Source organism: Brachyhypopomus gauderio, chromosome 14 (assembly GCF_052324685.1).
Source record: "Brachyhypopomus gauderio isolate BG-103 chromosome 14, BGAUD_0.2, whole genome shotgun sequence".
Classification (NCBI taxonomy): domain Eukaryota; kingdom Metazoa; phylum Chordata; class Actinopteri; order Gymnotiformes; family Hypopomidae; genus Brachyhypopomus; species Brachyhypopomus gauderio.
This window is the reverse complement of record NC_135224.1, coordinates 20,912,951-20,940,299: the sequence shown is the minus strand read 5'-3', so window position 1 is coordinate 20,940,299 and position 27,349 is coordinate 20,912,951. Positions and strand designations below refer to the sequence as shown.

At 49.8% G+C, this 27,349-nt stretch overlaps 2 protein-coding genes across 3 annotated transcripts in view; both read left to right on the top strand.

Annotated features, from left to right (window-relative positions):
- Positions 1 to 1,322: 1,322 nt before the first annotated feature.
- Positions 1,323 to 23,592, top strand: LOC143474897 (UDP-glucose:glycoprotein glucosyltransferase 1-like). 2 transcript variants are annotated; one of them, XM_076972558.1, is made up of 41 exons: positions 1,323 to 1,463; positions 2,135 to 2,267; positions 3,305 to 3,384; positions 3,500 to 3,630; positions 3,728 to 3,840; positions 3,974 to 4,148; positions 4,603 to 4,699; positions 4,793 to 4,871; positions 4,979 to 5,079; positions 6,389 to 6,488; positions 7,392 to 7,452; positions 8,460 to 8,551; positions 8,745 to 8,895; positions 9,535 to 9,654; positions 10,144 to 10,229; positions 10,580 to 10,715; positions 11,123 to 11,254; positions 11,402 to 11,566; positions 12,709 to 12,829; positions 13,465 to 13,563; positions 14,180 to 14,203; positions 14,916 to 15,010; positions 15,330 to 15,536; positions 15,649 to 15,780; positions 15,890 to 16,020; positions 16,317 to 16,412; positions 16,520 to 16,622; positions 17,293 to 17,372; positions 17,530 to 17,719; positions 17,891 to 18,049; positions 18,141 to 18,226; positions 18,672 to 18,756; positions 19,042 to 19,130; positions 19,297 to 19,401; positions 19,960 to 20,044; positions 20,196 to 20,378; positions 20,546 to 20,706; positions 21,543 to 21,657; positions 21,924 to 22,040; positions 22,286 to 22,451; positions 22,539 to 23,592. In XM_076972558.1, the coding sequence occupies exons 1-41, from the start codon at positions 1,427 to 1,429 to the stop codon at positions 22,562 to 22,564; spliced, it is 4,644 nt and encodes a 1,547-aa protein (XP_076828673.1). In that variant the 5' UTR covers positions 1,323 to 1,426; the 3' UTR covers positions 22,565 to 23,592. The 2 variants fall into 2 exon arrangements, with proteins under 2 accessions (XP_076828673.1, XP_076828674.1); XM_076972559.1 differs by lacking the exon at positions 14,180 to 14,203.
- A 1,734-nt stretch (positions 23,593 to 25,326) lies between these two features.
- LOC143474597 (heparan-sulfate 6-O-sulfotransferase 1-A-like) overlaps positions 25,327 to 27,349 on the top strand; it is a 17,406-nt gene continuing 15,383 nt past the window's right edge. Inside the window, exons 1-2 of the mRNA XM_076972098.1 lie at positions 25,327 to 25,382; positions 25,481 to 25,612. Of these exons, the coding sequence (XP_076828213.1) occupies positions 25,327 to 25,382; positions 25,481 to 25,612 (188 nt within the window). The remainder of the gene's footprint in view (positions 25,383 to 25,480; positions 25,613 to 27,349) is intronic.

Genomic DNA, 27,349 nt, shown 5'->3' with positions numbered 1-27,349 from the left:
TTGGGTGACTCACACTTAGGATGCAATAAAACTCATGACATGTGACCTGACCCAGATGCCTTGAGTTACTGATAGTTCAAGGACCTTAATTACGGAAAACCTTGTAGGCCTGAAATACGCTACTTTTCAGGGCCAAAAGTGGAATGTCCATAAGACCCAGTGCACCTTCCTGACCTGAACCCCTCGGATCAATTCACTTATTAATGACAATAATGGGGGGGGGGGGGGGGGGGGGACCTTGTGACAAAGATAGAACAAAGCTAGCTGCATTGCAGGCCAGACAGAGACGATATCCACTGAGTGGAGATATCTATGGGTCATAGGTGTGTGTGTGTGTGTATATACCACTGTTGGTGTATACACACACACACACACACACACACACACACACACACACACACACACACACACACACACATATATATATATATATATATTCACTGGGTCTCATGTCTGCCTATATATATATATATATATTCACTGGGTCTCATGTCTGCCCTTCTTACAAGTTCAGCTGTATTATAGCATTTCAGAGCCTCTGGGAAATCACAAGACAGCCTCATCCCTTATTGCTGTCATCCACGGTGCAGCACCCATAAAGACTGTGGCACGCGCTCGGGCTCTTTATTGCAACCGCAATACACCTGGGGCTTGTAGAATCTGACTGAAACCCAACTAACATTCTTCCTCGCGATGAAGGTTGAAATGTTGTAGTGTTTGCCCAAGCTTACTGTGTAAGGTAAGCCTTTGCTCAATATGTTTGCAGTAGATTGTCAGTGCCTATGTGGGTTGGAAACCATGTGTCAGTACTGAGACAGAGAATAACACCTACAATACAGCACTTTAAAACTCAGATATACTACAAATACAAATGAGAGAGAGAGAGAGAGAGAGAGAGAGAGAGAGAGAGAGAGAGAGAGAGACCAACAGAAAAGAAACAGACAGAGAGGATTCCAGGTAAGGATTTTTAACATATCCTCTCTATTTATCCTCTCTCTCTCTTTCTACTTGTTTGTAGTATAAGTGCTGTAATATAGGTGTTATTATATATCTGAGTACTCACATTTGGTTCACACCTGCATTCACATCCAATCACAAAGTATACTTTAAAAACTTCACTAATTATATATAAATAAGACCTGTCGCTTCTTGTGATCTGTGAAAAAGGTTCAACTTGCATGCTCTGATTGACCCAAATGGAGACTACTCAATTGCCTTGAACAAAAGTTTATTAAAGCGTGATGACCTCCTTTATCGGTACTGGATTAAATAGAGTTTATTGTAAGACCTTTGTATTCCAACACACGTTATCACTACATGCACCTCGACGTGTTTGAAATTCGCCGTTGCATTTTGGACTGGCAAATAAACAAGACAAAAAAACTCAAGTCGTCTATTCCGCAACCGACGCCGTGAAGGACCCAACATGGCTGCTCCCGCAGGAAGCGTCAGAGCCGGTGGAGGTACGGTGCATGTTTTCAGCCCAAAACGTCGGTTCTGTCCGTGGTAACTTGTCACTCTGGTTATTTTATCAGACATCATCCTAATAAAGTGTGCGGGAGGAACCGGACGTGTGTTTAACTGGCGGGTTGAACGCGGACGTGGAGCCGGTGATGAATGACGCTAGCTGTCTGCGCCGCAGTGCTAGCTAGCTTAGCCACAGAGTGTCCCGTTTCTCCGTGTTTACGCGATATCAACGTGAAATGTTAATTTTCCCGAATAACGTTCTCAACGTTTTCACGCACCGTGCGACTACAGGACCAGCGAGTCGTTTTCGAGGCGTTTGTTTTTGAATGAAGGCTAGCGGCTAGGCTAACTCCTGTTAGCTGCTTAATATTCAGGAAGTCCTGCTCGATCTCGATGCTGATTGGCTGGGCGGATGGCCACGCTACGGCTCCCCATTGGCTGAAACCTCCGCCCTCCGCCTCAGCGCCTGTCAGAACATGAAGTTCTGTTGCCGCTCAAAGTGAAAGTGGAGAAACCTCGATATCTCACACTGAAGTTACCCCCGCCGGGGCAGAATCTTAGGCTGTTATCTCCACTGTGGTTATTATAGTATCAAAAGTGTTGAGGGATGTTTGTGTTCCTGTGTGCGTCCTGTTTAAAAGCGCCTGTCCTCTCTTCTCGCTGGTAGGTTGCAGGATGTGGACGCTGTGTGTGTCGGTGATGCTGCTGCAGATGGTGACCTCCGCTGATGGAGACTCGAAAGCTGTGACCACGACGCTCACCACCAAGTGGCCGTCCACCCCCCTCCTCCTGGAGGCCAGGTGAGAGTCTGCGGGAGGTGGAAACACGACCTGGGGCTGCACTACACCCTCGGCTGTGTTCCAAACGGCCTACTGCATACTACATACTGCATACTGCACTCAGTATGTACTGTATACTGTATTCTGTATTGTGTATACTAGGGATGTATATCGTCACCACTAAGCTAGATTCGATACACATCTCGATACACTGCCAACGATGCGATATAACTGCAATACTCTGAAACCCCTTGTCGATGCGATGCGATGCGATACAAATGCGATGCGATGCGACACACTCACGAACGTAAGTTGTTGAGCGGGGGGGGGTTACGAGGGGGTAGCGGCCGCAGAGATGTCCACACCGTGCCGTCTTTTCATGCGTGTCGCCAGGTTCGTTGTGCTACTAACGTATTTAGCCCCACGGCATTGTTTGCAGATTGCGTGACCACCTCACTGAAGGCGATGCATCGTGAATTCGCCCGCAAATTAAACTCGATGCACGTTGAATCTACTGATGCAGTCGCATCGCAGACATGTGTACCGATTCACCGATGTGAATCGATGAATCTCCACATCCCTAGTGTATACACCTTGCTGCACTCGCAATCACATGGCCGTGCCGGCATATGCATTTTCTGCCACCGTTGCAGGATGGCATCACAAAGACGTTTCTGGTTGCATGCTGGAATATCATAGCAAAAGTAGTAGCTACATTATCCAGCTGTCTTTTATGTCTTTTTGGGTACTGGAATTAATTAACCAATTAGTATTCAAGTAGTGCGCGGTAAGACAATTTTGAACACAGTCTGGCACTTTGTCTGGTGTGGCTGTCTTATTCGGTGTGATGTAAAATATTCATTTGTTTTATTCTCTGTTAGATTAGCAATTACAACCACGCCAGACATGATGAAACATCAATATTGATATAGACTATGTTCTCTCTGCCTCTAGAGGCACATTTGTAGCATTTGTAGAATCTTTGCTGCATCAGACAGGTGTCACAAACAGCCTGGATTTAGAGAGGAACTGAAAACGAATGTCTTCTTTGTCACCAGTGAATTCCTTGCTGAGGAGAGTCAGGATAAGTTCTGGGACTTTGTGGAGGCAAACCAGGACATTGAAAGCGAGCATGACGGTAATGTGACTCTGCACTACCAGTTCTTCAGCTTTCGGCTCCAGCGTTTGATCTGCGCGCCCGCGTCCACGAGCTCAACGTCTTGACGGCTTGCTGCCTGTCTCCTTCTCTGCAGGCTCCGATCTGTCCTACTACGAGCTGATCATAAAGAGGGCGGGGCAACTCCTCAGCTCCACCCAGCTGAAGCTGCTCAAGTTCTCCCTGTCGCTACGCGCCTACTCGGCTGCTGTCCACGCCTTCCAGCAGGTCAGCGCCCCGCCCCCTGACCCCGCCCCCTTGGCCCCAGGCACATTCTTTATTCGCTTGTTTATTTATTGCTTTATTTATTATTAACGTTGCCCAGATTGCATCCAACGAGCCACCGCCCCCAGACTGCAGGGCCTTCTTCAGTATCCACGGAGAGAAGTCCTGCGATCCACAGAGCATGAAAGACTTGCTGGACTCGGCGTCCGAGCGGTAGGCCCAAACCCGGTGGTGCTACGCTGCGCATCACCGAGCACGACAAGGTTCAGGGCCACGTTTGAACCGCTTGCTAAATGAAACGGGGTCATGAGCTTCCATGTTGTTGTTCTCCACTTTCTCCCCGCAGGCCAAAGCCCTTCCTGTTCAAAGGCGATCACAGGTTCCCCTCGGCCAATCCGGAGGCTCCTGTCGTCATCCTCTACGCCGAGATGGGCACCAGGGAGTTCAGCAAGTTCCATCAGCAGATGCTGTCGAGGGCGAACAAGGGGCTGATAAACTACGTCCTGCGGCATTACCTCTCGGTGCGTCTGCACCTTCGCTATGATCTCTGGCATACGAACCCGATTCGTCCGAGTATTTGTGATCACACGGAACCTATTACATCAGTGGAAGAAGCTGAATCGTTAAATAAGGGCCGTTTACTGTAATTAACTGAACCCTATAGAGTGTTTCAGGCAGCATGCTGTGGGTGTGAAGAGCCACAGTTCACTAAAACAACCCACGTTTCTGCCTGTGTGTTTTATAACGATGTAAGAAACGCCAAGATTCTCTTCTTCCTTTTCCCTTGCTAACACTCCTCCTTCACTCTGGTGAGGTGCTTTCACCTCTGGTGCCTCCGTCTGCGGGAAATCCTGCATGTTTGCAGTTTGTTCGGGCTTGCAGCCAGAGCAGACCGTACGTCAGACCGTGCCCCTGACTGTACATCAGACCGTACCTCTGACCGTGCGACTTGCATCTGCCCTGTCTTCTACACAGCATCCCAGCGAGAGCAAGGTGTTCCTGTCTGGCTACGGGGTCGAGCTGGCCATCAAAAACCAGGAATACAAAGCCAAAGATGACACACAAGTTCAAGGTTCAGTGTCATTCACCTTCTAAACCCCGAATTAGCGGAGAATTCAAGGGAATGATCTTTGGTGTCAACCCAAAACCTCCTTTTGATTCGCAGGTGCTGACGTCAACGCTACTGTGATTGGCGAGAATGACCCCGTCGACGAAGTCCAGGGATTCCTGTTTGGGAAGCTCAAGTGAGTGCCTGTGTGTGTGTGTGTGCGCACGGCGCTGTTGGGGGGGGAGGGGCTCCTGATGGAGTGGGCGGGGCTAACGTCCCGCTCGCTCTCATTTCTTCCTGCAGGGTCATCTACCCCGAGCTGAAGGAGGAGCTGAAGGAGCTGCGGAAGCACCTGGTGGAGAGCACCAATGAGATGGCGCCACTCAAAGTCTGGCAGATGCAAGGTGGGTGATCCGCAGGTCACCACCGGAACTGCACCGTCGAAGTGTGCCCGGGCTCCTAGACTATTCCCTTGCCTTTAATTAGCTCGGGCTCCCACTGCCTCCTGTGCCGTTCGGCCCCAGCGGCGAAAGCTCATCAGAGACCTATTAAGCAAATCACTGGCAACTTTGACTACATGCACAGACCGCTGGAAATAAAAGCACAGGCATAATCCGTCTTCACCGTCGTTCTCTACGATAAAGCTCGGCCGCTGTGAAATCTTAGACAGCGCAAGAGCTCGACGATAAGTCTGAGTCTTGAATTAAATTACACTGTCAGTGGTAATTCCCTGGTTAATATCCTCTTTAGCTAAGACGAGGTGTTGTTCGCCTGACAAAGTAATCCTTTGGTGAGGGATGTCGGTACGAGAGCTGAACTCTCCGTGGATGGAAATCAAACCCCGGCGGACCGTAATCTCTATACTCACCGCCCCACTTCTTTATGAACCGTAGGGTACGGTGCCCAAATGCCCTGAAAACAGACTCGCGCCTTCGTGTTGTTGTTGTTCAGGCTGTGGAAAACGTTCCTCGGAGATTGTGCTCCGCGTTGACATGTTGGCCATCTGCCCATGGGGGCTTCACCTTCCCTTCTCTCTCACATCCCGTTGTCATGGTCATGGACGCCAGTTTCTGGTGTCATTTCGTGCTGGGAAAGGTCGTTACAACAGAAGTAAACCGTGGCCGTAAAAATAACGGCCTCGTTGTTTGGTATTCGAACGACATTCGAATGATGCGAGTGTTGGAGGGCTCGGTATATTCCTTCAGTGAGTTCCTTACTACACCACGACCGCCAGACTGAGCTCCTGACCACATAAGGCAGGTTGCGTTCGAGAGGCCATGTTGCATTCGCCAGATTCGGACTGATCTGCGTGTCGCAACAGACATGGGGCCCTATCGCACGCCGCTTTTCCCGTCTTCACCCGTACGTTCTTGGTGAGGTTCTGCCCCAAGGCGTGACGCACTGCTGGTCTTTTCTTGCTTACCGAAGGTAAATTGTGGATGTTTGAATGGGTGTAGACCTGTCGGACCAAAACAAGGTGTTATCTTCTGCTGACTTAGTACTTTTGATGTTGCGCACCATTCTGTGTGACCTTCCAAGGTTGTGATGAAGATCCCGAGAGAGCACTTGTTTGGAAAATACTCAGACCAGCCCAAGTATTCACCTCGGTTTCTCTTGACCATTAGACATCTTAGGAACATCTTACAGACAACAGGAAATGACTTTCTCTGCCTCTGTGTCTATACACTGACCACCCCCCCTCCTCCCGTTCAGATCTGAGCTTCCAGACGGCAGCGCGGATCCTCACGGCGCCCTCTGTAGATGCCCTCAACGTCATGAGAGACTTGAGCCAGAACTTCCCCACCAAGGCGAGGTACTGACCTGCTCCATCAGTCCACAGGGTACCCGCGGGTCCTTAAAAAGTCTTAAAATGTCTTAAATTTAGTTTTCCATATTCAAGGCCTAAAAATGTCTTAAAATGTCTGGAATTTTATGAGGGGAGGCATTAAATTATTATAAGTGTGTGTTGTTCAGTTGTTCTGGCGCGATGTGAACTTTGCCGAATCTAGCGCTAATGCAGAAAATAACCGCTCCAGGGTCCTAGTGCTAGAATCCTAGCGTTGGAGTATACGGCCTCAACAACGTAAACAATTTTCGTTCGCCAACATCCCCAGTAATAGTATTATTTTTTCTTGTGAGAGGTATTAAAAAGGTCTTAAAAGTCATTGAATTTGAGATTTTAAAATGTGCAGATACCCTGGTCCAGGAGGTTTTGTTGCTGTCGAGAGATGCGATGTTTGGTAGCGGAGCAGAAATGGAGCCAAAGACCACGCTCTTGCCGTTTAATTTTTGTGTGATTTTTTAATTTCCCTTGTCTAAAGTCAGCAAAGAATTATTGCCTACACTTTCGTTTATTAATTAATGATTCATACTGTTTTTTCCCCCTCATTATAAGTTTTACAAGACTTCATGCCCTGGGCTAGGAGCTATTAACAACAGACTAATCTAAGATTAAAAAAAACTTAAAGAAAAATGATTAAAATATTAGTAGGCTTAATTAACGTTTTAATTTGCCCGTGAGCATTTATCAGATTAGACTACCTCGCTAACTAGCAATTTATTGCTCTACTTGTTGACTGCCTTTGTATGTTGTAAAACGGTCTAGACTTGCTGAATAGATGGAAAAAAAAACAGGATTTTATCGGCCGTATAATTAACCCAGTGCTGCGTTCTGACAAATGCTTGTTGTTGTGTCTTGTTTGGCTTTGGTTTTCAGGTCCATAACCAAAACGGTGGTGAACTCTGAGATCCGGCGAGAGATCGAAGACAACCAGAAGGTGGTGTTATTTGTCTGGGTGGAGGGAGGGTTCCTTCAGACAGGCCTCCACCTCCTGGGCCTGCACTAAGGGCCCCGTCAGCCCCTTGATTAAGTGGTGTAAAGGCTAAACGTTTAAGATGTGGGGTTTTCTCCCTCTTCATCTTCAGTGTAATCACCAGCAGCGTGCCGCGTGATTAAATGCGGCCGCGTTAGCCCAACAGCAGATGTCCTCGCGAGCTCTAATGAAGTGAGCGGTTACACCTCCATTTCGGGTTTCCCGATCGCAGTTTTCATTTGTTTCCCGTCTCTCTTGATTTTCCCAGATCGGACAGTGGTGGGAGGGAAAAATTAAGCAATTATCCTGTTTGTGATTCCTCCTGGACCTCAGTCATTGTACTCCTCGTTAAACTCTTACACACTCCGAGTCTCCTATAACGAGTCCTGCGGTGCATCTTGCCATGTCCCTCGGTGTAATTGACCCGCCCCCAAACGTCCACACAGGACAGCCGTCTCGCCTAGCTTTCCCCAACGAGTGCTCCGGGACTTGCGTGCGGGATTTATGAACTTGCGCGCATGCGTGAGGGCTCAGAGCGTGTATGTTTGCATAAAAGCAGCCTTTCCTCTCCTGGGCTCCAGCTGTTTATGGCTTGTGTGCGTTCCGTATGGCAGCTGGCTTCTGTGCGCCCGGCGAGAAACGAGCCAGCCGCATCCAGTCTGTGCCAGCCACGTCCAGTCTGTGCCAGACTCGTAGACTACAGGCTTATAATTTATGTTTATCTTAAGGCATATGATTCAGCAACTGCTGTGAATTATTGAATGTGTGTTCAGGACTGAGTGGTTCCTTTCGGTTCTTGCAGTGAAGAGATTGCTATATGTGGGCTCAGCCATGTTCACCAGAGTGAAATGCATCAGTTAAATAATTCAAATGACCAAAAATAAGTGGGCGGAGGAAGCTGGCTGAATTAGCATAGCGAGGAGGGGCTTGTTCAGATGCCTTCGTGCTAACATGGCTGTGCTGTGCTGTAGTATTTTAAGGGGACGCTGGGACTGCAGCCGGGAGACTCTGCTCTCTTCATTAACGGGCTTCACATTGACCTGGACGTGCAGGACATATTCAGGTGGGGAGCTTTCTTGCGTGTTAATTGAAATATGAATATGTATGATGTATTATGTCCTATTTGCATATTGAGCCAGTTTTCCTCCTCTGCTTCAAAGTTCTGGTTTGTACGGTGTACAACAGCAGGTACTTTGCATTGTAAACTGCCTGCCTATATGTTTATACCTGTGTGTGTGTGTGTGGGGTCCACGCAGTGTGTTGGACATTCTTCGGAGCGAGGCGCGTGTGATGGAGGGACTGCACAGTCTCCTCGTCGACTCTCTGGACGTGCACGGCATCCTCAAGCTGGACGTCCAGCCGGCCGACTCCGACTACGGCGTGGACATCCGCAGCCCCGCCGTCTATGTAAGCTCCGCCCCCTCAACCCCCCCCCCCCCCCAATCCCAGATAAACACCTCTTCATCCTCCAGAACCTCCTGAACCTCCACTACGTCTTACGTCGTCTTTTTTTGAGTGTTCTCCCCGTTTTCGAGAGCACCTCCACCCACGTTTCAGTTGCGTTAGAAGTGCTGGTTCAGGTTCTTCTCTTCTGCTGACCAAGCACAACAGCCGCGTCTGTTCCTCTTCCATCTCCGTCTGTTCTTAATTACAATTCGATAACGACGTTTCTGTGCAGCCGTTTGGTCAACGGTTTCGCTGTATTAAAAGGCTCGTCGTGTTCCTGCTGCTTTACAATATGTCAGACATTTATTAATGCTCAAGTGTTCAAATATTCATTCTTAAAATTTATTGCAATATTATTATAAAAAGTCCAATATTAATAGTAACGGGTATTATACTGGTAACTTTACATGTATATTTACTAAAAAACAATTTTCATCATCTTGCCTGTCCAAAGTACATGTGGCCTTAGGCAGCTGTAAACACACACACACACACACACACACACACGTATGTGGCCTTAGGTGGACATGAACACATGTACCTGTAAATATGCACTCACGGATGTTCTGGTGTGTTTTTTCCTTCCCATCCCCCCTCTAGTGGATTAATAATCTGGAGACAGATGGCCGCTATGCGTCCTGGCCCTCCAACGTCCAGGAGCTTCTCCGGCCGACCTTCCCAGGGGTCATCAGGCAGATACGCAAGAACTTCCACAACCTGGTGAGCACGCCGCCACCTTCTTACAATTCCAGAGCAACACCCCCAGCCCCCCTCGTCATGGCATTCGGTCTCTGCCCCTGCGGACTCGGGGATATTGACCCGGCCCTTCCGCTCGGCTTCCGCCGAGCCCTTTTGGCTGACCGCCGAACGCTGCGTGAGAGACCTGCGCTCTCGAAAGTGTCGAGTCACTCAGGAGAACGAAATTGCCAGCACGTGGCAATATAAGCGTGATCGATGAGATCGTGTAGGTGACGCGTGAAGGAGAGCGAAGGAGCCAAGCCTCTTACTCCAAACCAGCCAGCCGGAAAGAACCGTCCTATGATTAAATCTCCCTCCCCCTAATGTCTTTGCCAATAGTCCGCTACACGGGTAACACTGTGACAAACACTTTGTGGTTGTAGCTCATCATTTTCGCTCGCTGCCCCCTGACGCGTCCTTTAAGACTGGCGGTGGAGTGTGTGACGAGTGGTTGTGGTTTGCGTCTCGCAGGTGATGATTCTGGATCCTACTCATGAGAGCGCAGCAGAGCTGCTGAGTGTGGCCGAGATGTTCTACTCCAACAACATCCCGCTCAGGTCGGTCACGCTAACCTCGCACCGCGCCCAGAACTGCATTCTCACTTCCTCTAGAGGCTAATTTACCCGTAAAGATCGTTGCTAATGTTGAATGAAACCAAGCAGGGGGCTGCTAAGCAATATGTAAATACGATCATGCATAAATAATTTATGCAAAACACTTTTTTTATGACAGGTACTGTTAACATGTTAATCAAGCTCCCTTTTATTTTGCTGGTGGACTCTTTAATTAGCTTTTACTTTGTGAGATGCGGAAGCAACAATTCACGAGGCGGTGAAAACGTTGAGCAGGTTGCATTCGTGTGGGTTTGCGTGTTAATGACGTTTGCGTCGTCTCCGTCCACCGCCAGGATCGGACTGGTGTTGGTGGTCAACGACGCCGACGATGTGGACGGGATGGAGGACGCTGGAGTGGCCATGCTGCGGGCGTTCAACTACATCGCAGACGAGGTGGACAACCAGATGGCCTTCGACGCCGTGGTATCGGTGAGGCGCCTACAGTTCCTGAATACAGCCAGCCCCACTTATGAAACAGTGGGGGGGTCAGACCTTTGGCTAATCTCGACTTATCAACATTCTTAAAGGGTTGGTGATGGGGGAAGGGGGGGGGGGGTTGCTTTAAGTAGAAATTGAAGTTTATTAAAATGACCTTTTTATGTAGGTAATCAAATGCAGCCTTGAGTTAAAAAAAAATCTGACAATTCAACAAAATGTAGTAAGATGAAAAAGGACTGAATGAAACTAGGTATTTAATTTAAAATAAACTGTACAATTTGTATGCTAATTTGTGTCTTAAGAGAACTTTTCAAATGTTACAAAAGCTAAAAGTGTGTGTGTGTGTGTGTGTGTGTGTGTGTGTGTGTGTGTGTGTGTGTGTGTGTGTGTGTGTTCAGATGCTGAACCGAGTACCCAGTGGAGGTAAGCTGAAGGTGGAGCATGTGGTTGGGGTTCTGGAGAAGCGCTACCCCTACGTCCAGGTCAGCAGCATCCTCGGAGCGGACTCCAGCTACGACACCAACCGCAAGGTACCAGCCCATTCCCGCCGCCACCGTCACGTCTGTCTTTCACTGACGTCGCTTCAGAGGAACCGCTGGTACCGGTGGCAGAACTTCTGGCTAGGTTGTTCCACTGCTCTCTTTGGCTCCAGCCATGACCCGTGTGTGTGTACGCAGGATGGCAGGGCCTACTATGAGCAGACGGGCGTGGGGCCTCTGCCCGTCGTCCTCTACAACGGCATGCCCCTACAGCGTGAGCAGCTGGACCCCGACGAGCTGGAAACCACCGTCATGCACAAGATCCTGGAGACCACCAGCTTCTTCCAGCGCGCCGTCTACCTGGTGAGGGAGGCCACGGCCTTCATTCGCAGAGTTTCCAGCTGGCGATTCTTAGGGTGGCACGATATATCGTTGGGTAATAATTAGAGGTGTCACGATTTCGATATTTAATCATTTAAATAATGTCACGATCTCGAGCCTTGAAGTCAAAAAGAGGATCGACGATCCCTCCCTCTAAGCTACGCAAGCACCCACGCTATGCAAAGTAACACAGCACGCTACGCAAAGTGACGCTGCGTACTGTAGCTGACACCGCTAGTTAGCCAACTTGCAGAGTACGGCACCACGGCAAGTGGAGAGCCGGAGCTTCTCTTAAATCAGCAGTATGGAAGTATTTTGCGTTCCCGGTGAGTTACGTCGACAGCATTCGTGTTGTCGACAAGAACACAATAGTGTGCAAGATGTGCTACACGCGTGTACCATACCCGGCTACGGGAAACACTACGAACATGGCTGGACACATTCGCCGGCATCACAAAGATGTTGATCTGACTGGAAAAACATCACTGGTCCAGCCAACTATTTAATCTTCGTTTGGAGTAAAATTGGCACAAATTCAGCTCGCACTAAAACAATACCTAACACTATAGGGCTATTCATAGCAGCAGACCTGCGGCCTTATTCAGTGGTGGAAAACGCTCGGTTTAAACATTTAATTAATGTACTTGAGCCACGCTACAGTACAGTATCACTTGTATCACTTATATTAAACCCAACTTTTGAAATAAGATATTAAATTTAGACTAATCTAAAACTGGCATAGGCCTTTCTGCTGTAAAAAAAAAAAGAAAAAGAAAATCGAGAATCGAATCGTGACCCTAAAATCGGAAATAAAATCGAATTGAGGATTTAGAGATTCGTGACACCACTTGTAATAATTATCGCGATTTCAACAAAAGCTGCGAAATGTAAATGAATCTTTTTTTTTTTTTTTTGTCATGGTGTAAACACTGTATTTGATGGTAATTTTAGCCTTCCCATGTGTAATTAAGCAGAGTTCTTGACTCGCGCTCCATCGAGGGTTGGCTTGAGTGTGTTTATCGCAAAGGCTGTATGTATGTAGCATAGTAACTGCATTGTATGAGCTGCTCTGAAGCTCCACTTAACTGTCAGGTGTGATGTGGCGACTGCCTTGTGGTCCGCAGGGGGAGCTGGGTAGCGATCACGACGTGGTGGACTTCATCATGAAGCAGCCCAACGTGGTGCCCCGGATCAACTCCAGGATCCTGGCCACCAGCAGGAATTACCTAGACCTCTCCGGAACCAGTGAGTTCCCCTCCCTTTGGTGGTGGGCTCGAGGGAGGCGTGGCCCGGTTGGTGGTGGGCTGAAGGAGATGTGATCTGGTTGGTGGTGGGCTGAGGGAGGCGAGGCCTGGTTGGTGGTGGGCTCGAGGGAGACATGATCTGGGGTGGGTTTCCCGAAACGTTCGTAGCGCTAAGTACTTCGTAACCTCGTATGAAACGTACGAGGTTAAGAAGTACTTAGCGCTACGAACGTTTTGGGAAACCCACCCCTGGTTGGTGGTGGGCTCGAAGGAGACGTGATCTGGTTGTGGATTCTGTGCTAAATGCCTTGTTTGTTCTTGAAAATTCATTTATGTACAAAAGTGTTTCGGGGGAGAGGGAGAGGCGTTTGGATTGATATTCATAACTCGCTTTGTTTCCTCGAGGAATTGAATTTTGATTGAATTTGAGAAGCAAATTTACATTTCGTAGGAGGAGGAATCGGGGACATGAACTCCGTGTTCTGAAACTGTCGAGCGCAGCACTGCGGGGGTTTTCCTTGAAGACAGGTGGAGAAGAACCACCTAACGCTCAGAAGAACATGGCGCTCCTGCAGACTGCACCTGCTCTCAGCCCACACGACTGCGCCGTCCTGATATTTCTGTTCCTCCCTCCAGATAACCATTTCATCGACGAGTACGCCCGCTTCCTCTTCCTGGACACCAAAGAGAAGAGCACGGCTGTGGCTAATAGCATGAACTACATGACGAAGAAAGGTAAGGTGGCGCTCTGCGCTCGGCTCGGTGGGAGAGGCCCATAATGACATGTGCCTCACGTAATAAATCCAGTCTGTGGAACTGGCCGGTGACCCCGTGGGGGTGTGGCCTGTCACTGGGCCGGGAGGAGGTAATCTAGCTCACCGACTCCCCCTTTTCCCCTACTCATAAAGTCACAAGCTGCCGCAGCTCGTTTGGGCGTCCCCCGGCTTGCCTGTTCAGGATTCTGATTGGTCTGGGGGCCTGTCACTCAGTGGATTTGCAAAACTAGCTGCCAACCTTTTATGCGTGGTCTTTATTGAATGACCATATGTGGTTCACCTTGATCACATCCGGTCAGTGGGACGCTTTGCGCTGACAGCAGGGTATCTGTCTATCCCTCTCTTCATCTGGTTATCTATCTTTTAGTTGTTGCTTTGTAAATGAGTTCAGTATCTGCACACTCCCTTTTGATATATATCTATCACAGTCTCTTCCTCCCTCAATCTCTCCCTCATTTCTCTCTGTTTCTATCTCCCCTGTGTGTGTGTGTGTGTGTGTGTGTGTGTGTGTGTGTGTGTGTGTGTTGGTACATCTCCCTCTGTGTTTCTGCTCGTCTCTACGTTGCCTGATGTAGGAATGCAGTCCAGTGATTCCTCTGGTAATCGCCGTTGCTTGAAGAGTGTAATCCAGTTTAACGTTGTCCTTCATCTTCCTCGGCACACGGCTGTCCTTCATCTTCCTCGGCGCATGGCCGTCCGCCTTGCCGCTTCGATGTCTCTTTTTTTGCCATAAAGCCGCAGCCTGGACGTTTCTCACCCGCCTCAGTCACGTGCGCGAGCATGCGTGTGTGTGTGTGTGTGTGCGCGGCTACGTGTTCGCGTGTATAGATTTACACACAGCCACTCATTTGTCATCTGTCGAAATTGTCAGTGCTAGATGGATGGACGGGAGAGGGGCTCAATATTACTCTCTCCCCCCCCTCCCTCCCTCCCTCTCTCTCTCTCTCTCTCTCTCTCTCTCCCCCTCTCTCTCTCTCTCTTCCTCTCTTTCTTCTCTCTCTTTGTCCCTCCCTTTCTCTCTCTCATTTTCTCTTCCCCCTCTGCTTTCTCTCTCTCTCTCTCTCTCTCTCTCTCTCTCTCTCTCTCTCTCATTCACAGAATAGCTCTCAGGTGTTTTTTTCTTTTTCTTTTTTCGGTCTTAATTGAAATCTGTTGTATCTTGTGAGCAACCATCGTTTGGGGATTTTGAGAGTGCTCGTGTTCCCATAATGCTATATAACTCCTCACCCCTTTGACTTTGCCCGATGTTCTCCGAGCTCCTTCCTGTTCTCCTCCACCGATGCATCCCCTCTTCCGCTCTCCCCTTTATAGACGACAGCGCCATCCGGCCCGTGACCTTCTGGGTGGTCGGCGATTTCGACCAGCCATCGGGTAGACAGCTGCTGTACGACGCCATCAGACACATGGTAAACGTGCTCGCTGGGACGATGCGAGACTCTCTTGGCATAAACAGTGTATGCCAGAAAGACTTAACATAGCAGTGATTGACAGTCAGATGGACCAATTAGCATTATGCACTCAGGAAGATGATAAATGACCCAACCAGCTTCCCTGTAGCCTTTGCTTGCATCGTTATTGCTCTTGGTTAATGTTTTTGTTTAACTTCACAGAATAAAACCACTTCAACTAAATTAATTCTGGCTTCTCCTGCTGCTAAAATGGTTTTCCCTCATAATGGAGCCATTTTATGCATAATCGCCTGACCGAATTAAATATTCTGCTCAGAAAACCAGTAATAACGTGAGGCTGAGCGTCATCAATAACCCGACCGAGACCCCGGAGAACGGCACCGCCCAGATCGCACGGGCCATCTGGGCGGCCATGCAGACGCAGACGGCCAACAACGCCAAGAACTTCATCACCAAGCTGACCAAGGAGGAGATTGCCCAGGCGCTGTACGCCGGCACGGACTTGGCAGAGTTTGCCGTTGGGGTAAAGGAACCGCTTGTTGACCGCTTGAGTGTTGGGTTTTGGTCGTGTTGAGTACTGCCACTATGCAGAAGACCTCTCGATGCTCTCCCTTGACCTGTGCTGTTGTCCCCAGGGCATGGACGTGCCTCTGTTTGAGAGTGCGTACGAGTCGTCAAAAGTGGACTTCCTGCTGTCTCACATGGTCTACTGCAGAGACGTACTGAAGCTACGTAAGGGACAGAGGGCCGTCATCAGTAACGGACGGGTGAGTTAGCCAATTATCTGACGGAAGCCCCCATGGGACAGCCTATCACGGAAGCCCCTGGGCACAGCCCGTGTTTGTTGATCAGCTCGCATACTTTGTGTCCTGTCAGATTATTGGTCCACTCGAGGACGGGGAGGTCTTCAACCAGGACGATTTCCTGCTTCTGGAGAGCATCATCATGAAGACTTCCGGGGAACGAATCAGGAACAAAATCCAGCAGCTAGGCGTGGAAGACGATAGGTGTGATGGCAGACTGACTGCTTCCCTCGTAGCCCCTCCCCTTTCGCTGTTGTGGCCCCACCCCTTTCCACTAATGGCTCCACCTCTTTTAGATATTGCCTGTTGCGGTCATTCTGTGTTGCATATGCTTTAAAGTCGTTTCAGTTGAAACATGTCCTGTTAAGGACATATGTCTGTCCATGTCAGGCATGCAGTGTGTGTTTGTCTGTTTAAAGGTGTGTGTGTGTGTGTGTGTGTGTGTGTGTGTGTGTGTGTGTGTGTGTGTGTGTGTGTGTGTGTGTGTGTGCGTGCTTCAGAGCTAGCGATCTGGTCATGAAGGTGGACGCGCTGCTGTCATCGCAGCCCAAGGGCGAGTCTCGGGTGGAGTATAACTTCGCCTCCGACCGATACAGGTATACCGCTTCGCCCCCAGTCCCCCGCCCCCACCCGACATGATCTTGGCCGTGTCCCCTTTGTGTGGCCCACCCCCCACGCCCTTTGACCCCCTCTTTTACCACAGTGCGGTGAAGATCCGTCCACGCGAGGCGGAGGTCTACTTCGACGTGGTGGCCGTGGTGGACCCAGTCACCCGGGGAGCTCAGAGACTCGCACCACTCCTCCTGGTAAGTGCCGACCGACGTGATGTCCGTCCCCCAACACCTGAACCGAGTGACGTTTGTTGTTTTAAACGCAAAGGCGTAAAGGTCAGAAACCCTCCGGTGTGAAGGTCTTCAGTGGATCCAGCAGGCCTTCTCTCCATTTCTCCAGCGTACACGTGATTCACAAAGCACATGACCTGTGGGTTTCAGTACCACAGGTTTTATTCCTCATGATCGAGATTAGAGGTCAAGATTAGTGTTCTTTGCATTGCATATTTGCAAATATTTTTCCATAGTTTTCTGGAGAACGCTTTAATAGTCTTAATAGCTGTGGATAATGGATGGACGTCTTCAGTCATTTGAATATGAAGAGTTGAATTTCAGAAATGAGACTGTAGGTTTACGTTGGATCAGGCAAAGACTCAACAAAGATTTTTTTTATTGGACGGCCCCTTTTGGTAACCATAGTAACTCCTCATTGCTAAAAGGTTTGTTTTGTAATTGGGGGCTTATGTGATTTTGTGATTATGGTTATTATGGATCTCCAACACCTGTGTGAAAGATCAGACTGGGTGGAAATCCTCATTTGCAAAGTTGTGGTGCTTTAATGAAAGGGTCAGACCGGTCACTTCCTGCTCCGACATGTCACTTCCTGCTCCGACATGTCACTTCCTGTCCCTCTCCGCCCACGCAGGTCCTCAAACAGCTGGTCAACGTGAACCTGCGCGTCTTCATGAACTGCCAGTCCAAGCTGTCCGACATGCCGCTGAAGAGGTGAGCGTTTTAACTGAGATCTTCGATATATTGGTGGAGCTTGAACTGGCCTCTCCGTGGCTGGACGGGAGTTTGGTCGAATGTTCAGACTGGTACCGTGCCAGACGGCTCCTCGAGTTCGTGCTGGACCTATTCAACTTCCTCTCCTCTCCGCCAGCTTCTACCGGTACGTTCTGGAGCCGGAGGTGTCCTTCATGGCGGATAACGGCTTCTCTCCAGGCCCCATGGCCAAGTTCCTCGATATGCCCCAGTCTCCGCTGTTCACACTCAACCTGAACCCCCCCGAGAGCTGGATGGTAGAGTCCGTGAACACACTCTACGACCTGGACAACATCTACCTGCAGGAGGTAGGCCCGTCCTCGCCACTGGACCTCATTTGATGGGGCCGGTTCGGATGTTTCTGGGTGTGTGCCGTGAGGCACCATGACCCAACATAAGTTCTGGGACGCAGCGCCTGGGACGAACAGGTGTGATTGGCTGATTGACTGAACTTGGCCCCGCCCTCGTGCGCCCCGCAGGTGGACGGCGTGGTGTCGGCGGAGTACGAACTGGAGCACGTCCTGCTGGAAGGTCACTGCTTCGACGTCAGCACCGGCCAGCCGCCCCGCGGACTCCAGTTCACGCTGGGCACCGCCTCCGAGCCCGTCATCGTGGACACCATCGTCATGGCCAACCTGGTGAGGGACGCTCGCTTGCTCGGGGGGGGGGGGGGCAGCCCAGGCAGGAGGGTTGGTCCTGAAGGGAGCTGTTGTCTGGTGTCTCTGACAGGGTTACTTCCAGCTGAAGGCCAATCCTGGAGCCTGGGTCCTTCGCCTAAGGAAAGGGAGATCCGACGAAATCTATAAGATCTACAGGTAACGTGTGTGTGTGTGTGTGTGTGTGTGTGTGTGTGGTGAGCCGATGTGTTAGATATGGACCAGTCAACATTTTGTGAGGCTAATCTGATTTTCTCTGGTTCAGCCGATTCCAGTTTGAGCTGATGGGGATTAGGGGTGATGAAAGACACCAACTGCGCAACAAATAATCCCCGAGTCTTTTGAGTAGTTTAAATAGGTGAAGGCACTTAAGTGCACTCAGTAGGCACTTAAGCAGGCGCGCTGAGTTTAGCTCCCAAATCTGCTGTCACGGCTCAACTTTTAGTGTCCTTCACGCTGATGGAAGGACCATCGGCTCTTCTCAGATTTCAATCTGTAAACAATCGACCCTTCCTGTGTGTGTGTGTGTGTGTGTGTGTGTGTGTGTGTGTGTGTGTGTGTGTGTGTGTGTGTGTGTGTGTCTTACCCTTTTCTTTGTCCACAGTCATGATGGCACAGACTCCCCAGCCGAAGCAGAGGACTTGGTAGTTGTACTGAACAACTTTAAGAGCAAGATCATTAAAGTGAAGGTGAGTGATGAGAGAGTGTGTGTGTGTGTGTGTGTGTGTGTGTGTGTGTGTGTGTGTGTGTGTGTGTGTGTGTGTGTGTGTGTGTGTGTGTGCGCGTGTGTGGATCAATGAGGGTGGGAGGACGTTTGGGGACATCTAACCCATGTCCACCAAGCTGCCTGAGTTTTCGTTTCAACTTTGCCAGCGTCTTCTGTCCGTACTGGTGCACTCTAAAGCCAGACATCTTCTCTGTCAGGACCATGGTTGTGCTGCAGACACTGACGCTTCACTCTTCTGCTTTTGCAGGTGCAGAAGAAGCCGGAGAAGATGAACGAAGAGCTTCTCAGCGACGGCACAGAGGAGAACGACTCCGGCTTCTGGCAGTCCCTCACCATGTAGGCACCAGGCCCGCGGCTACCGCCGTCTGAGGTCTACCTTCAGGATTCACACTAACAGAACTCTCCTCTCTCTCTCTCTCTCTCTCTCTCTCTCTCTCTCTCTCTCTCTCTCTCTCTCTCTCTCTCTCTCTCTCTCTCTCTCTTCTCTTTCTTTCTTTCTCAGGGGCTTCACCGGAGGGTCGAAAGTAGAGGAGAGCAAACCTGAGAAGGACGACGTCATCAACATATTCTCTCTGGCTTCTGGCCACTTATATGAGAGGTTCCTGAGGTACAGACCAATGATCTGTCTGCTACCTCTCTTTGACCCCGCCCCCCAGCCACGCCTTCCCCGCAGTCTGATTTAACGCAACGGTCCCACGATCGTTTTATATGTTAGCGAGACATTATGTGAGTGCGTGGCATTATGTGATATTTGAAAATGGCACCTTCTTAAAATAAGACAGCAGCTCGACGTACCGACACATTTGGGCTTCACGTGACATTTTGTACTTGGTTGGTTTGTGCCTGTTTGTGTGCACTACCTTCATTTTTATAGAAATGTCTTCACTCTCCTAAAGAGTGAGTCCATTTTCTACCTGTGATCTTTAGATGGGCCAGAACTTATTAGCGTCGGTATTATTACCTTGCCAGCAGATTTTCCATCTTAAGGTCATTCGCATATTTCTTCCATGGCCCGGTGGCTGCCGGAAAAATTACCTGGACTTTGGGATTGAAGTTTCGCCCCAGACAGGCTGGTCTAGGATCAGAGATACAGGAAGTAATGTGATGCAGTCGGCGTTAAGATGGTGCTGATGCCCAGGGCTTGACCCGCCCCTGTTTCCTGTAGGATAATGATGCTGTCGGTCCTGAAGCACACCAAGACCCCGGTCAAGTTCTGGTTCCTGAAGAACTACTTGTCTCCAACCTTCAAGGTGCGTGTGGCGGCGTTCCCTATACCCTTCACCCTATACCCTTCACCCCTCTGTGGCAGTACCCCTAAAACGGAGAACCCTTACGCACGTATCTAGAGCCACTCGCAGTGGCGAACGTCTAAATTGACACTCCCTCCCTCCGTCCTGGCAGGAGTGGATCCCGTTCATGGCTCAGGAATACGGCTTCCAGTACGAGCTGGTCCAGTACAAGTGGCCACGCTGGCTCCACCAGCAGACGGAGAAGCAGCGCATCATCTGGGGCTACAAGATCCTCTTCCTGGACGTGCTCTTCCCGCTCGCCGTCGACAAGATCATCTTCGTGGACGCGGACCAGGTGCGGCACCGTAGCCCGAATCACGCCGCCACGCTCGGTTGGATCTGTCCACGTCGGAAGCAGAATTTTCTGTATTTCTTTAGTTCCATTTGAAGAAATCGTCCTCTTACGCACTGCTGCCCCCTTCAGGCAGAGCCGTGTAATTTAAGGAACGTTTGGCCCTGTAGATCGTGCGCACGGACCTGAAGGAGCTGCGCGACCTCGACCTGGAGGGGGCGCCGTACGGCTACACCCCCTTCTGCGACAGCCGCAGGGAGATGGACGGCTATCGCTTCTGGAGGTCGGGCTACTGGGCCAGCCACCTGGCGGGCCGCAAGTACCACATCAGGTGAGGGCTGGGTGGGGCGGGGCCACAGGGGGGCATGGCCGCAGGGGGCGGGGCCGTAGGCGGCTAGGGGGAGGAGTCTTGTGTGCATTCCGTCCCACAATTCAAAGTGCTTCATATAAAAAGGTCATCACCTCCATGACATTTTTGCAAGAAAAGAACATACATAAATATAACTTAATTTACATGGAAAATATAGTAGATTGGTTTAAATGCAACAAATTAAGTGTCAAAAAGAAAGATCTAAAATTGAATTTAAAGGAAACGTTTAAATTTTAAGTGCTGAGAGTTTAAATCAGGGGTGCCCCCAAGTTTTCAGCTTGCGAGCTACTTATAAGATGACCAAGTCAGAAAGATCTACCGGGGGGTTGGGGGTTGTGAGGTGGCGAACGTAATTTGTTGAGCGGATTGCAGATTGGCTACCGTGAATGTCAATCAAAATACAACCGTCAGTGCAGATGTGCGATTCATCTACTATTTAATGTGACGCGATCTACGCACATTCCTTTGCGATCGACCGACACTTCCTTCGCGATCGACGTAATGAGCACCCCTGGTTTAAATGAAGCATGTACTGTTAAAGCAATGGACAAAGGCAAAACAAATAAATAAAATAAATAAATTGCAGTGTTAAAAAAAAAAGCAGTCTTGGACAAAGTCACAATAAAACATGAAATCTACAGGTGATCATGTTAGCGGGCAAGTTTCATAAAGGAGATTATTTGGGAATATCCCAGAATTGTCCCACACAAGCAGGTGATGGACAGGAAGACGGCCTTAGTTGCTCTTGTACAGTGTGTGCTGTCCTGCAGTTTGTAATGGGTCTCTTTGCTCTCTAGCGCCCTCTATGTGGTGGACCTGAAGAAGTTCAGGAAGATAGCGGCAGGTGACCGGCTACGGGGTCAGTACCAAGGCTTGAGCCAGGATCCCAACAGTCTGTCCAACCTGGACCAGGTGAGCGGTTCTGCAGGCTCACGGGGACGGGGACATTGGGTCCACTCTGGGAGGGGACTTCCTCTCGTCTCCAGGGCGTGTTCCATCATTGACTGACGGGTTCCGCACCGCTGAAGCCTGAAAGCAAAAACTTGTGCATATTCACAAGAAACATTTTAATATTCATGGATTCCTTTCAATTACTTGAGTGATGTTACCTTAACCTACTAAACCACTATTTTCTCTCTCCCTCTCTCTCTCTCTCTCTCCCTCCCTCCCTCCTGTAGGATCTGCCCAACAACATGATCCACCAGGTTCCCATCAAATCGCTCCCCCAGGAGTGGCTCTGGTGCGAGACCTGGTGTGACGACGGCTCCAAAGCAAAGGCCAAGACCATCGATCTGGTGCGTGGGCCGTCCTGCCCCCTGGCCCCACCCCCTCTCTGGCCCCGCCCCTACATCCATGAAACTGCTCTGAGACCTGATGCACAGGTGTCAAGAGCCACTATGCTAGTTGACCTCGTGTGTGTGTGTGTGTGTGTGTGTGTGTGTGTGTGTGTGTGTGTGTGTGTGTGTGTGTGTGTGTGTGTGTGTGTGTGTGTGTGTGTGTGTGTGTGTGTGTGTGTGTGTGTGTGTGTGTGTGTGTGCAGTGTAACAACCCGCAGACCAAGGAGCCCAAACTGCAGGCAGCCGTTCGGATCGTGTCCGAGTGGTCCGCCTACGACCAGGAGATCAAACGGATCTACAGCAAGTACCTGGAGGGGAGAGAGAGGGGCGGGGCCCCAGGCAGCAGCCAATCACAGAAAGGAAAGCGGGGTGAGCGCCCGCTGACGCCTCAGCCATGGGACCACCAAGACACGTGATCATGGAAAATAATCTTCCTCTTCCTCCTCTTCCTCTCAGGTGAACGAGGACACACGGAGCTGTAGGGAGACACCTTCCGGTGGGACGACTGGCTCTGTTTAAAGAGTCATCCTTTGTTTTTTGTTTGTGTGTGTGTGTGTTGTTTTTTTTTAGAAGCCTATTGTCCTGGAGCGGGGTCCACGGCGGCGCTCTGAAACTTGAACGGAGGTCTCACTTCCTCTCGTGGATGTCAGAGTGGGCGGGGCGCTGAGGGCGGGACCAGGGGGGCGGGACAGAACGCAGACCCAGCGCTCGCTCACACTCAAAATGGAAGCAGGCAGGACTGTTAGCTAGCGCCCCCTCAAGGACTACTGAGAAAATACGTGGAGTCTTGTGTGAGAATACACACTGGCTAGGCAGGAGAGTGGTGGGTGATGGAGCTCGTGTCTGGACAGTGTTTATATACACACTCCCACAAACACACCAGTCATGCAGAACACTGTAGTCAGTGTCGGGTTGCTGAAACTGGATATGCCTGATTGGAGTCCCCCCAGAACATGCCCAAGTTTTGTGTGTGTGTGTGTGTGTGTGTGTGTGTGTGTGTGTGTGTGTGTGTGTGTGTGGGAATGAGAGAAAAAGCACATATCTAAGATTGTTTGAGAGGCAGGGTGATAGAAAGTGTGACAGAAAAAGTGTGTGATTTGCATGTGATGGAGTGTGTGTGTGCGTGTGCGTGCTGCTCCCCCCCAGTAGAGAAACGCTGCTTATGTCCAGTGGTGACATCCTGAAGGCTGTATGTCGCCTGTGGTGTGACACTCTTTTGCATGCAGTCAGTAAGAAATCATCAGATCAACGACAACGAACTTCTCGAATTATTCTCTTGAGACGGGTCAAATGTAAACGATGGTCGTGAGAGAAAGACATCCAGCCTGTTTATTTTCCTTCTCTAGTCAAGTCAAATTTTCTGCGAAACGCTCTTGGGTCGTGGTCAGAGCCCAGAATTATTTCCGGTTTACTTATGGAGTTAATCACTATATACCGCTCCCACAAACGGTCTACATCCACACACAGAGACCTCCTACCTAAACAAAACCAATAAAAACATATAAAAGGGTGTGTGGTGCCATTCTCTCTCTCTTGTGTTTTGGTTCGTGGTGTATTTTCACTTGGGCTCCAAGTCCTGCGTAAGCGTTATGTTTCGCGTGCGGTTGCTGCGCGTGCCCGGACGCTCGAGACGCCGCCGCGCGTGCCCGTGGCCGCCAGCACGAGGAGAGCTCGAGCTCTAGGGAACCTCCACAAGCACAAATCACGAGTCCGTCCGGGACCGAGCTGAACTCGCCGAACCGGCCACCCCTCGGAGGCACGTCCCGCTCTCTCTTACATCTGCTGTACTTTTTTTTTGGGAGAAAAAAAAACTATCTGGGAACTGAAAGTACAAATTCACTGTCATTTCTGTGGGGTTACTGTAGAATTAATTGGGGGATATCGATTTTTTTAAATAAAAGAGAATTACCACATTCTTCATCATCGTAATTTGCTGTCGTTTGTACGCCATTTCAATTGTTCTTGTATTTATACATGATTTGCCCATGTTGCAAGGCACTCTACTTCCACACGGTGGCAGCATTGATCAACACAACGCTAAGATGTTCAAAACAGAAATATGTCCGGTATCAGGAAATAAAAATGCTTTATATCACTTTCAGTCTCACGTGTACAATAAACCTTAAAATTTGAATAATTATTTGTTTTAGACCATTTTAGATTTTCCTCATATTTCTGGTAATGCAGATAGTTTAAGAGAATGAGTTAACTTTTCTTTATTCAGTTTTTAATTAACCCTTTTTTTATACATATAAACTTTTAACTTTTGTTCTAAAGGAGTTCTTTGAACGTACATGAAACAATGCAGGACCGTCACCCACTCTCATGCGGTCGTACAGAGTCGGTGTCCTGAAGGGTCGAGGCTGATGGAGGACACACCGGCCCCCAGGACGTGTTTATTGACTGAGTTAGTGAAGAGTTAACTGGGTTCCACTCCAGAAAAGGAGGGGAGGGTGGGTTAAAAAAAAGCCCATCAGCTTGTCAATATCACTTGCTGTGCAGTGGAGCTTCTGAGAAGGGTCATTTACATGTAGATGATGGTTTTAGCCTGAATCTATTCTGCACAAGCCCCTCCCTCTCTATATAGTTACCATGACGACACTCCTGCCATTTAGTTCTGTACATTAGAACCAGTCTGCTCATCCTGTGTTTTTTTTTTTTTTGTTTTTCTTTTCTTTTTTTCTTTTTTTTTTGTTTTCAAACACCCCCCACCGACCTCGTTTTTTTTTTTTGGGGGGGGGGGGGGGGGGGTTGGATGAATTTGCATGTAAATGAGTTTGTGCTGTGTGTCGTTATTCGGGGTCTCGTCATCGTTCTGGGTGTTCAGTGCTGTTTTTCTTTACCTTTGCCTTCCTGAACCCAAAGAAGAGGAGAGATGGAACAGAGAGACAGAGACTAGTTGGAGAGAGACCGGGCATGCCTTCTGTTGCTGGGGAAGACGCAGTAGTTAGTGTGTGTGTGTGTGTGTGTGTGTGTGTCCATGTCCGTCTGTCTCTCTCTGTCCAGATGGCAGTGGTCAGCTATCCCTCACTCAGTGGACATATTAAACAGAGAGCTGGTAATAATGACCAGTGGTGACATCTGCCATCAGTCTCTTCCTTTCTCTTTCTCCCCCCACCTTCCCTCTCTCTGTGTCCCTCCGTCTCTCTCTCTCATCCCCTCTTCCTCTCTCTCCCTGTGTGTGCCTCCACTGATGTGGCTTTGATCTCTATAAGTGCTGTGGGGCTGGACCGGGAGGCCGTAGATGCCCGGGACGTCCACGCAGGGCTCTGGGCTCTGGGCGGGGACGGTTGGGGCTGGGTGAGTGTTAATAAACGGACCTCCAGGTTTGGTGCAGAGCCGCTTGAGTTCTGCTCCTCTCCCCCTCGTAACCGACCTCGACACCGTGTCCCACGCAGCGGACGTGACCCTGTCCACGTGAGACGCTGCTGTTCGGGTGGAGCTCGGGCGCTGGGGCGTCAGCCACCACACCCGTCTCCCTCCACCCTGGGGCTTCACAAAGCAGAGGAGCCTGTAATGGATCGTGGCAGGTCGGGCCTGAACCCTGGGCTTGACCCCTGAACCCCGCGCCTGCTCCCTGACCGCTCTGTCACTCTTTACTCTCAATCGCTCTGTCTATCTTTCCCTCTCCACCATACCATCTGCCTTACCGGCACAAAACAGGACTGAAAAAAAAACCCCGCGGTGTTTCCAGAGTGAGACTTCACAATAGCGTCTCGCTTAAAGAAGTCACGGCAGAAAAGGTCATAAAATGCCACTCTCTCTTTTTTCCCCACTTCCAGCGTGCTACATTGTGCTTTAAAAGGTCCTGCAGTATCTTGTAAAGAGGTTGTAGATAGCACCCTTCCATTGTCGACGGGGGGCCGATGATGTATTCTGATCCGAGATGCGTTTCTCTTTTGATAAGGCTGACCGGGCAGGTGGCGTCCTCCCGAGATCACACGGATCACCACCTCGCCGTTTTGGATGCGATTCATGCAAATAAACTCCTCAAAGCATGCAGGACGATCAGTCGTGCACATGTTGTGAGGGTTGTGCCGCCGTAATGGACGACAGCCATCAGATGGCGCTGTTTGTCTGCAGAGTGGGCGATGTCTGCCAGTGTTCTTTCAACTGTATTCATTCCTCCTGTTTTCCACCAGGGTTTCCTCCCTCTGAGGATGCTGAATGACTTTCTGGGAGGGACGGTGATGAGGGGGGGGGGTTGTTTTGTGATTTTTCAAGAGCTTTGTCCTTGCGTGAGCCTCACCTAGATAAAAACATTATCGTGAGTTTCTCGAATTTGTTAGGCTCGGCGGCTACCTTTGCCAAAAGGTATGTTGTGATCAATGTTAACATCTGTCGTACGTCGTTAAGGTCGCCCTTCAGATCCTCAGAGTGCTGCTTCTCCTGCAGGTCGATCCACGTGGAGGACGCCTGTGTAAAGACACGGTGCGATCCCACAGCGCCGGAGCTGTCGCGAGCCAGACCCCTCCAGCCGAACGCCGAGTCCACGACCCTTGCTTTTAATTAGCCAGGCCCATCACTGTATATTTGAATCCGTTTGTGTGTGCGCACTCGATTACATTGGTCTGCCTTGCAGGTGATTTAATTGTTCCCCACTTGTTTAATCAGGTCTAACAGGTAATGGCATCAGTGACAGTCAGTGATGTTTGTGCTCATCTTGCCAGGCCTAAGAGGTGGAGAGCAGAAAAAAAGAGCCGTCATTCATCATTTATTACAGGCGGTCCACATGTCACGTACACACTCTGGATTAGTCAGGCCTTGCAGACGAGAGCCAGGCTATCCGAATATCCACGACTTTTTCCATTTTCATCGTACGTGTTCAAAAAAGGACGCGCAAAAAAGTGGGTAGTTGACCTGAAAGTACTTTTTAAGTAATATTGTGAGCCATGTTTGCTTGGAGACACAATTACCGAAGCGGCAGAGTAGCTTAGCGACACCCTCCTCTTCCTTTCTCTTGATGAATCAATCAGACAGACTAATGAATGACTCCTCGTCCTGGCCATCAGACATCCATCACAACCAATCACCAGCATCCATCTCCGCTTTCTGTTAGCTGCTTAATTTTGAAGGCCGAATTATATGCTAATAGGCACTTCGAGGCATTAAATGGAGGAGCGTCTTGTTTTCAGCACGACGGAACCCGCCGCAGCCAGGTACGCCATCAAGCGGGGTAATTACGACCAAACGAACGCGCCGACGGCTGCGAGGTGCGGTGGACCGCGGAGACGATGCGTCGTTAACGCCCCGCCGTCTTGTGCGTG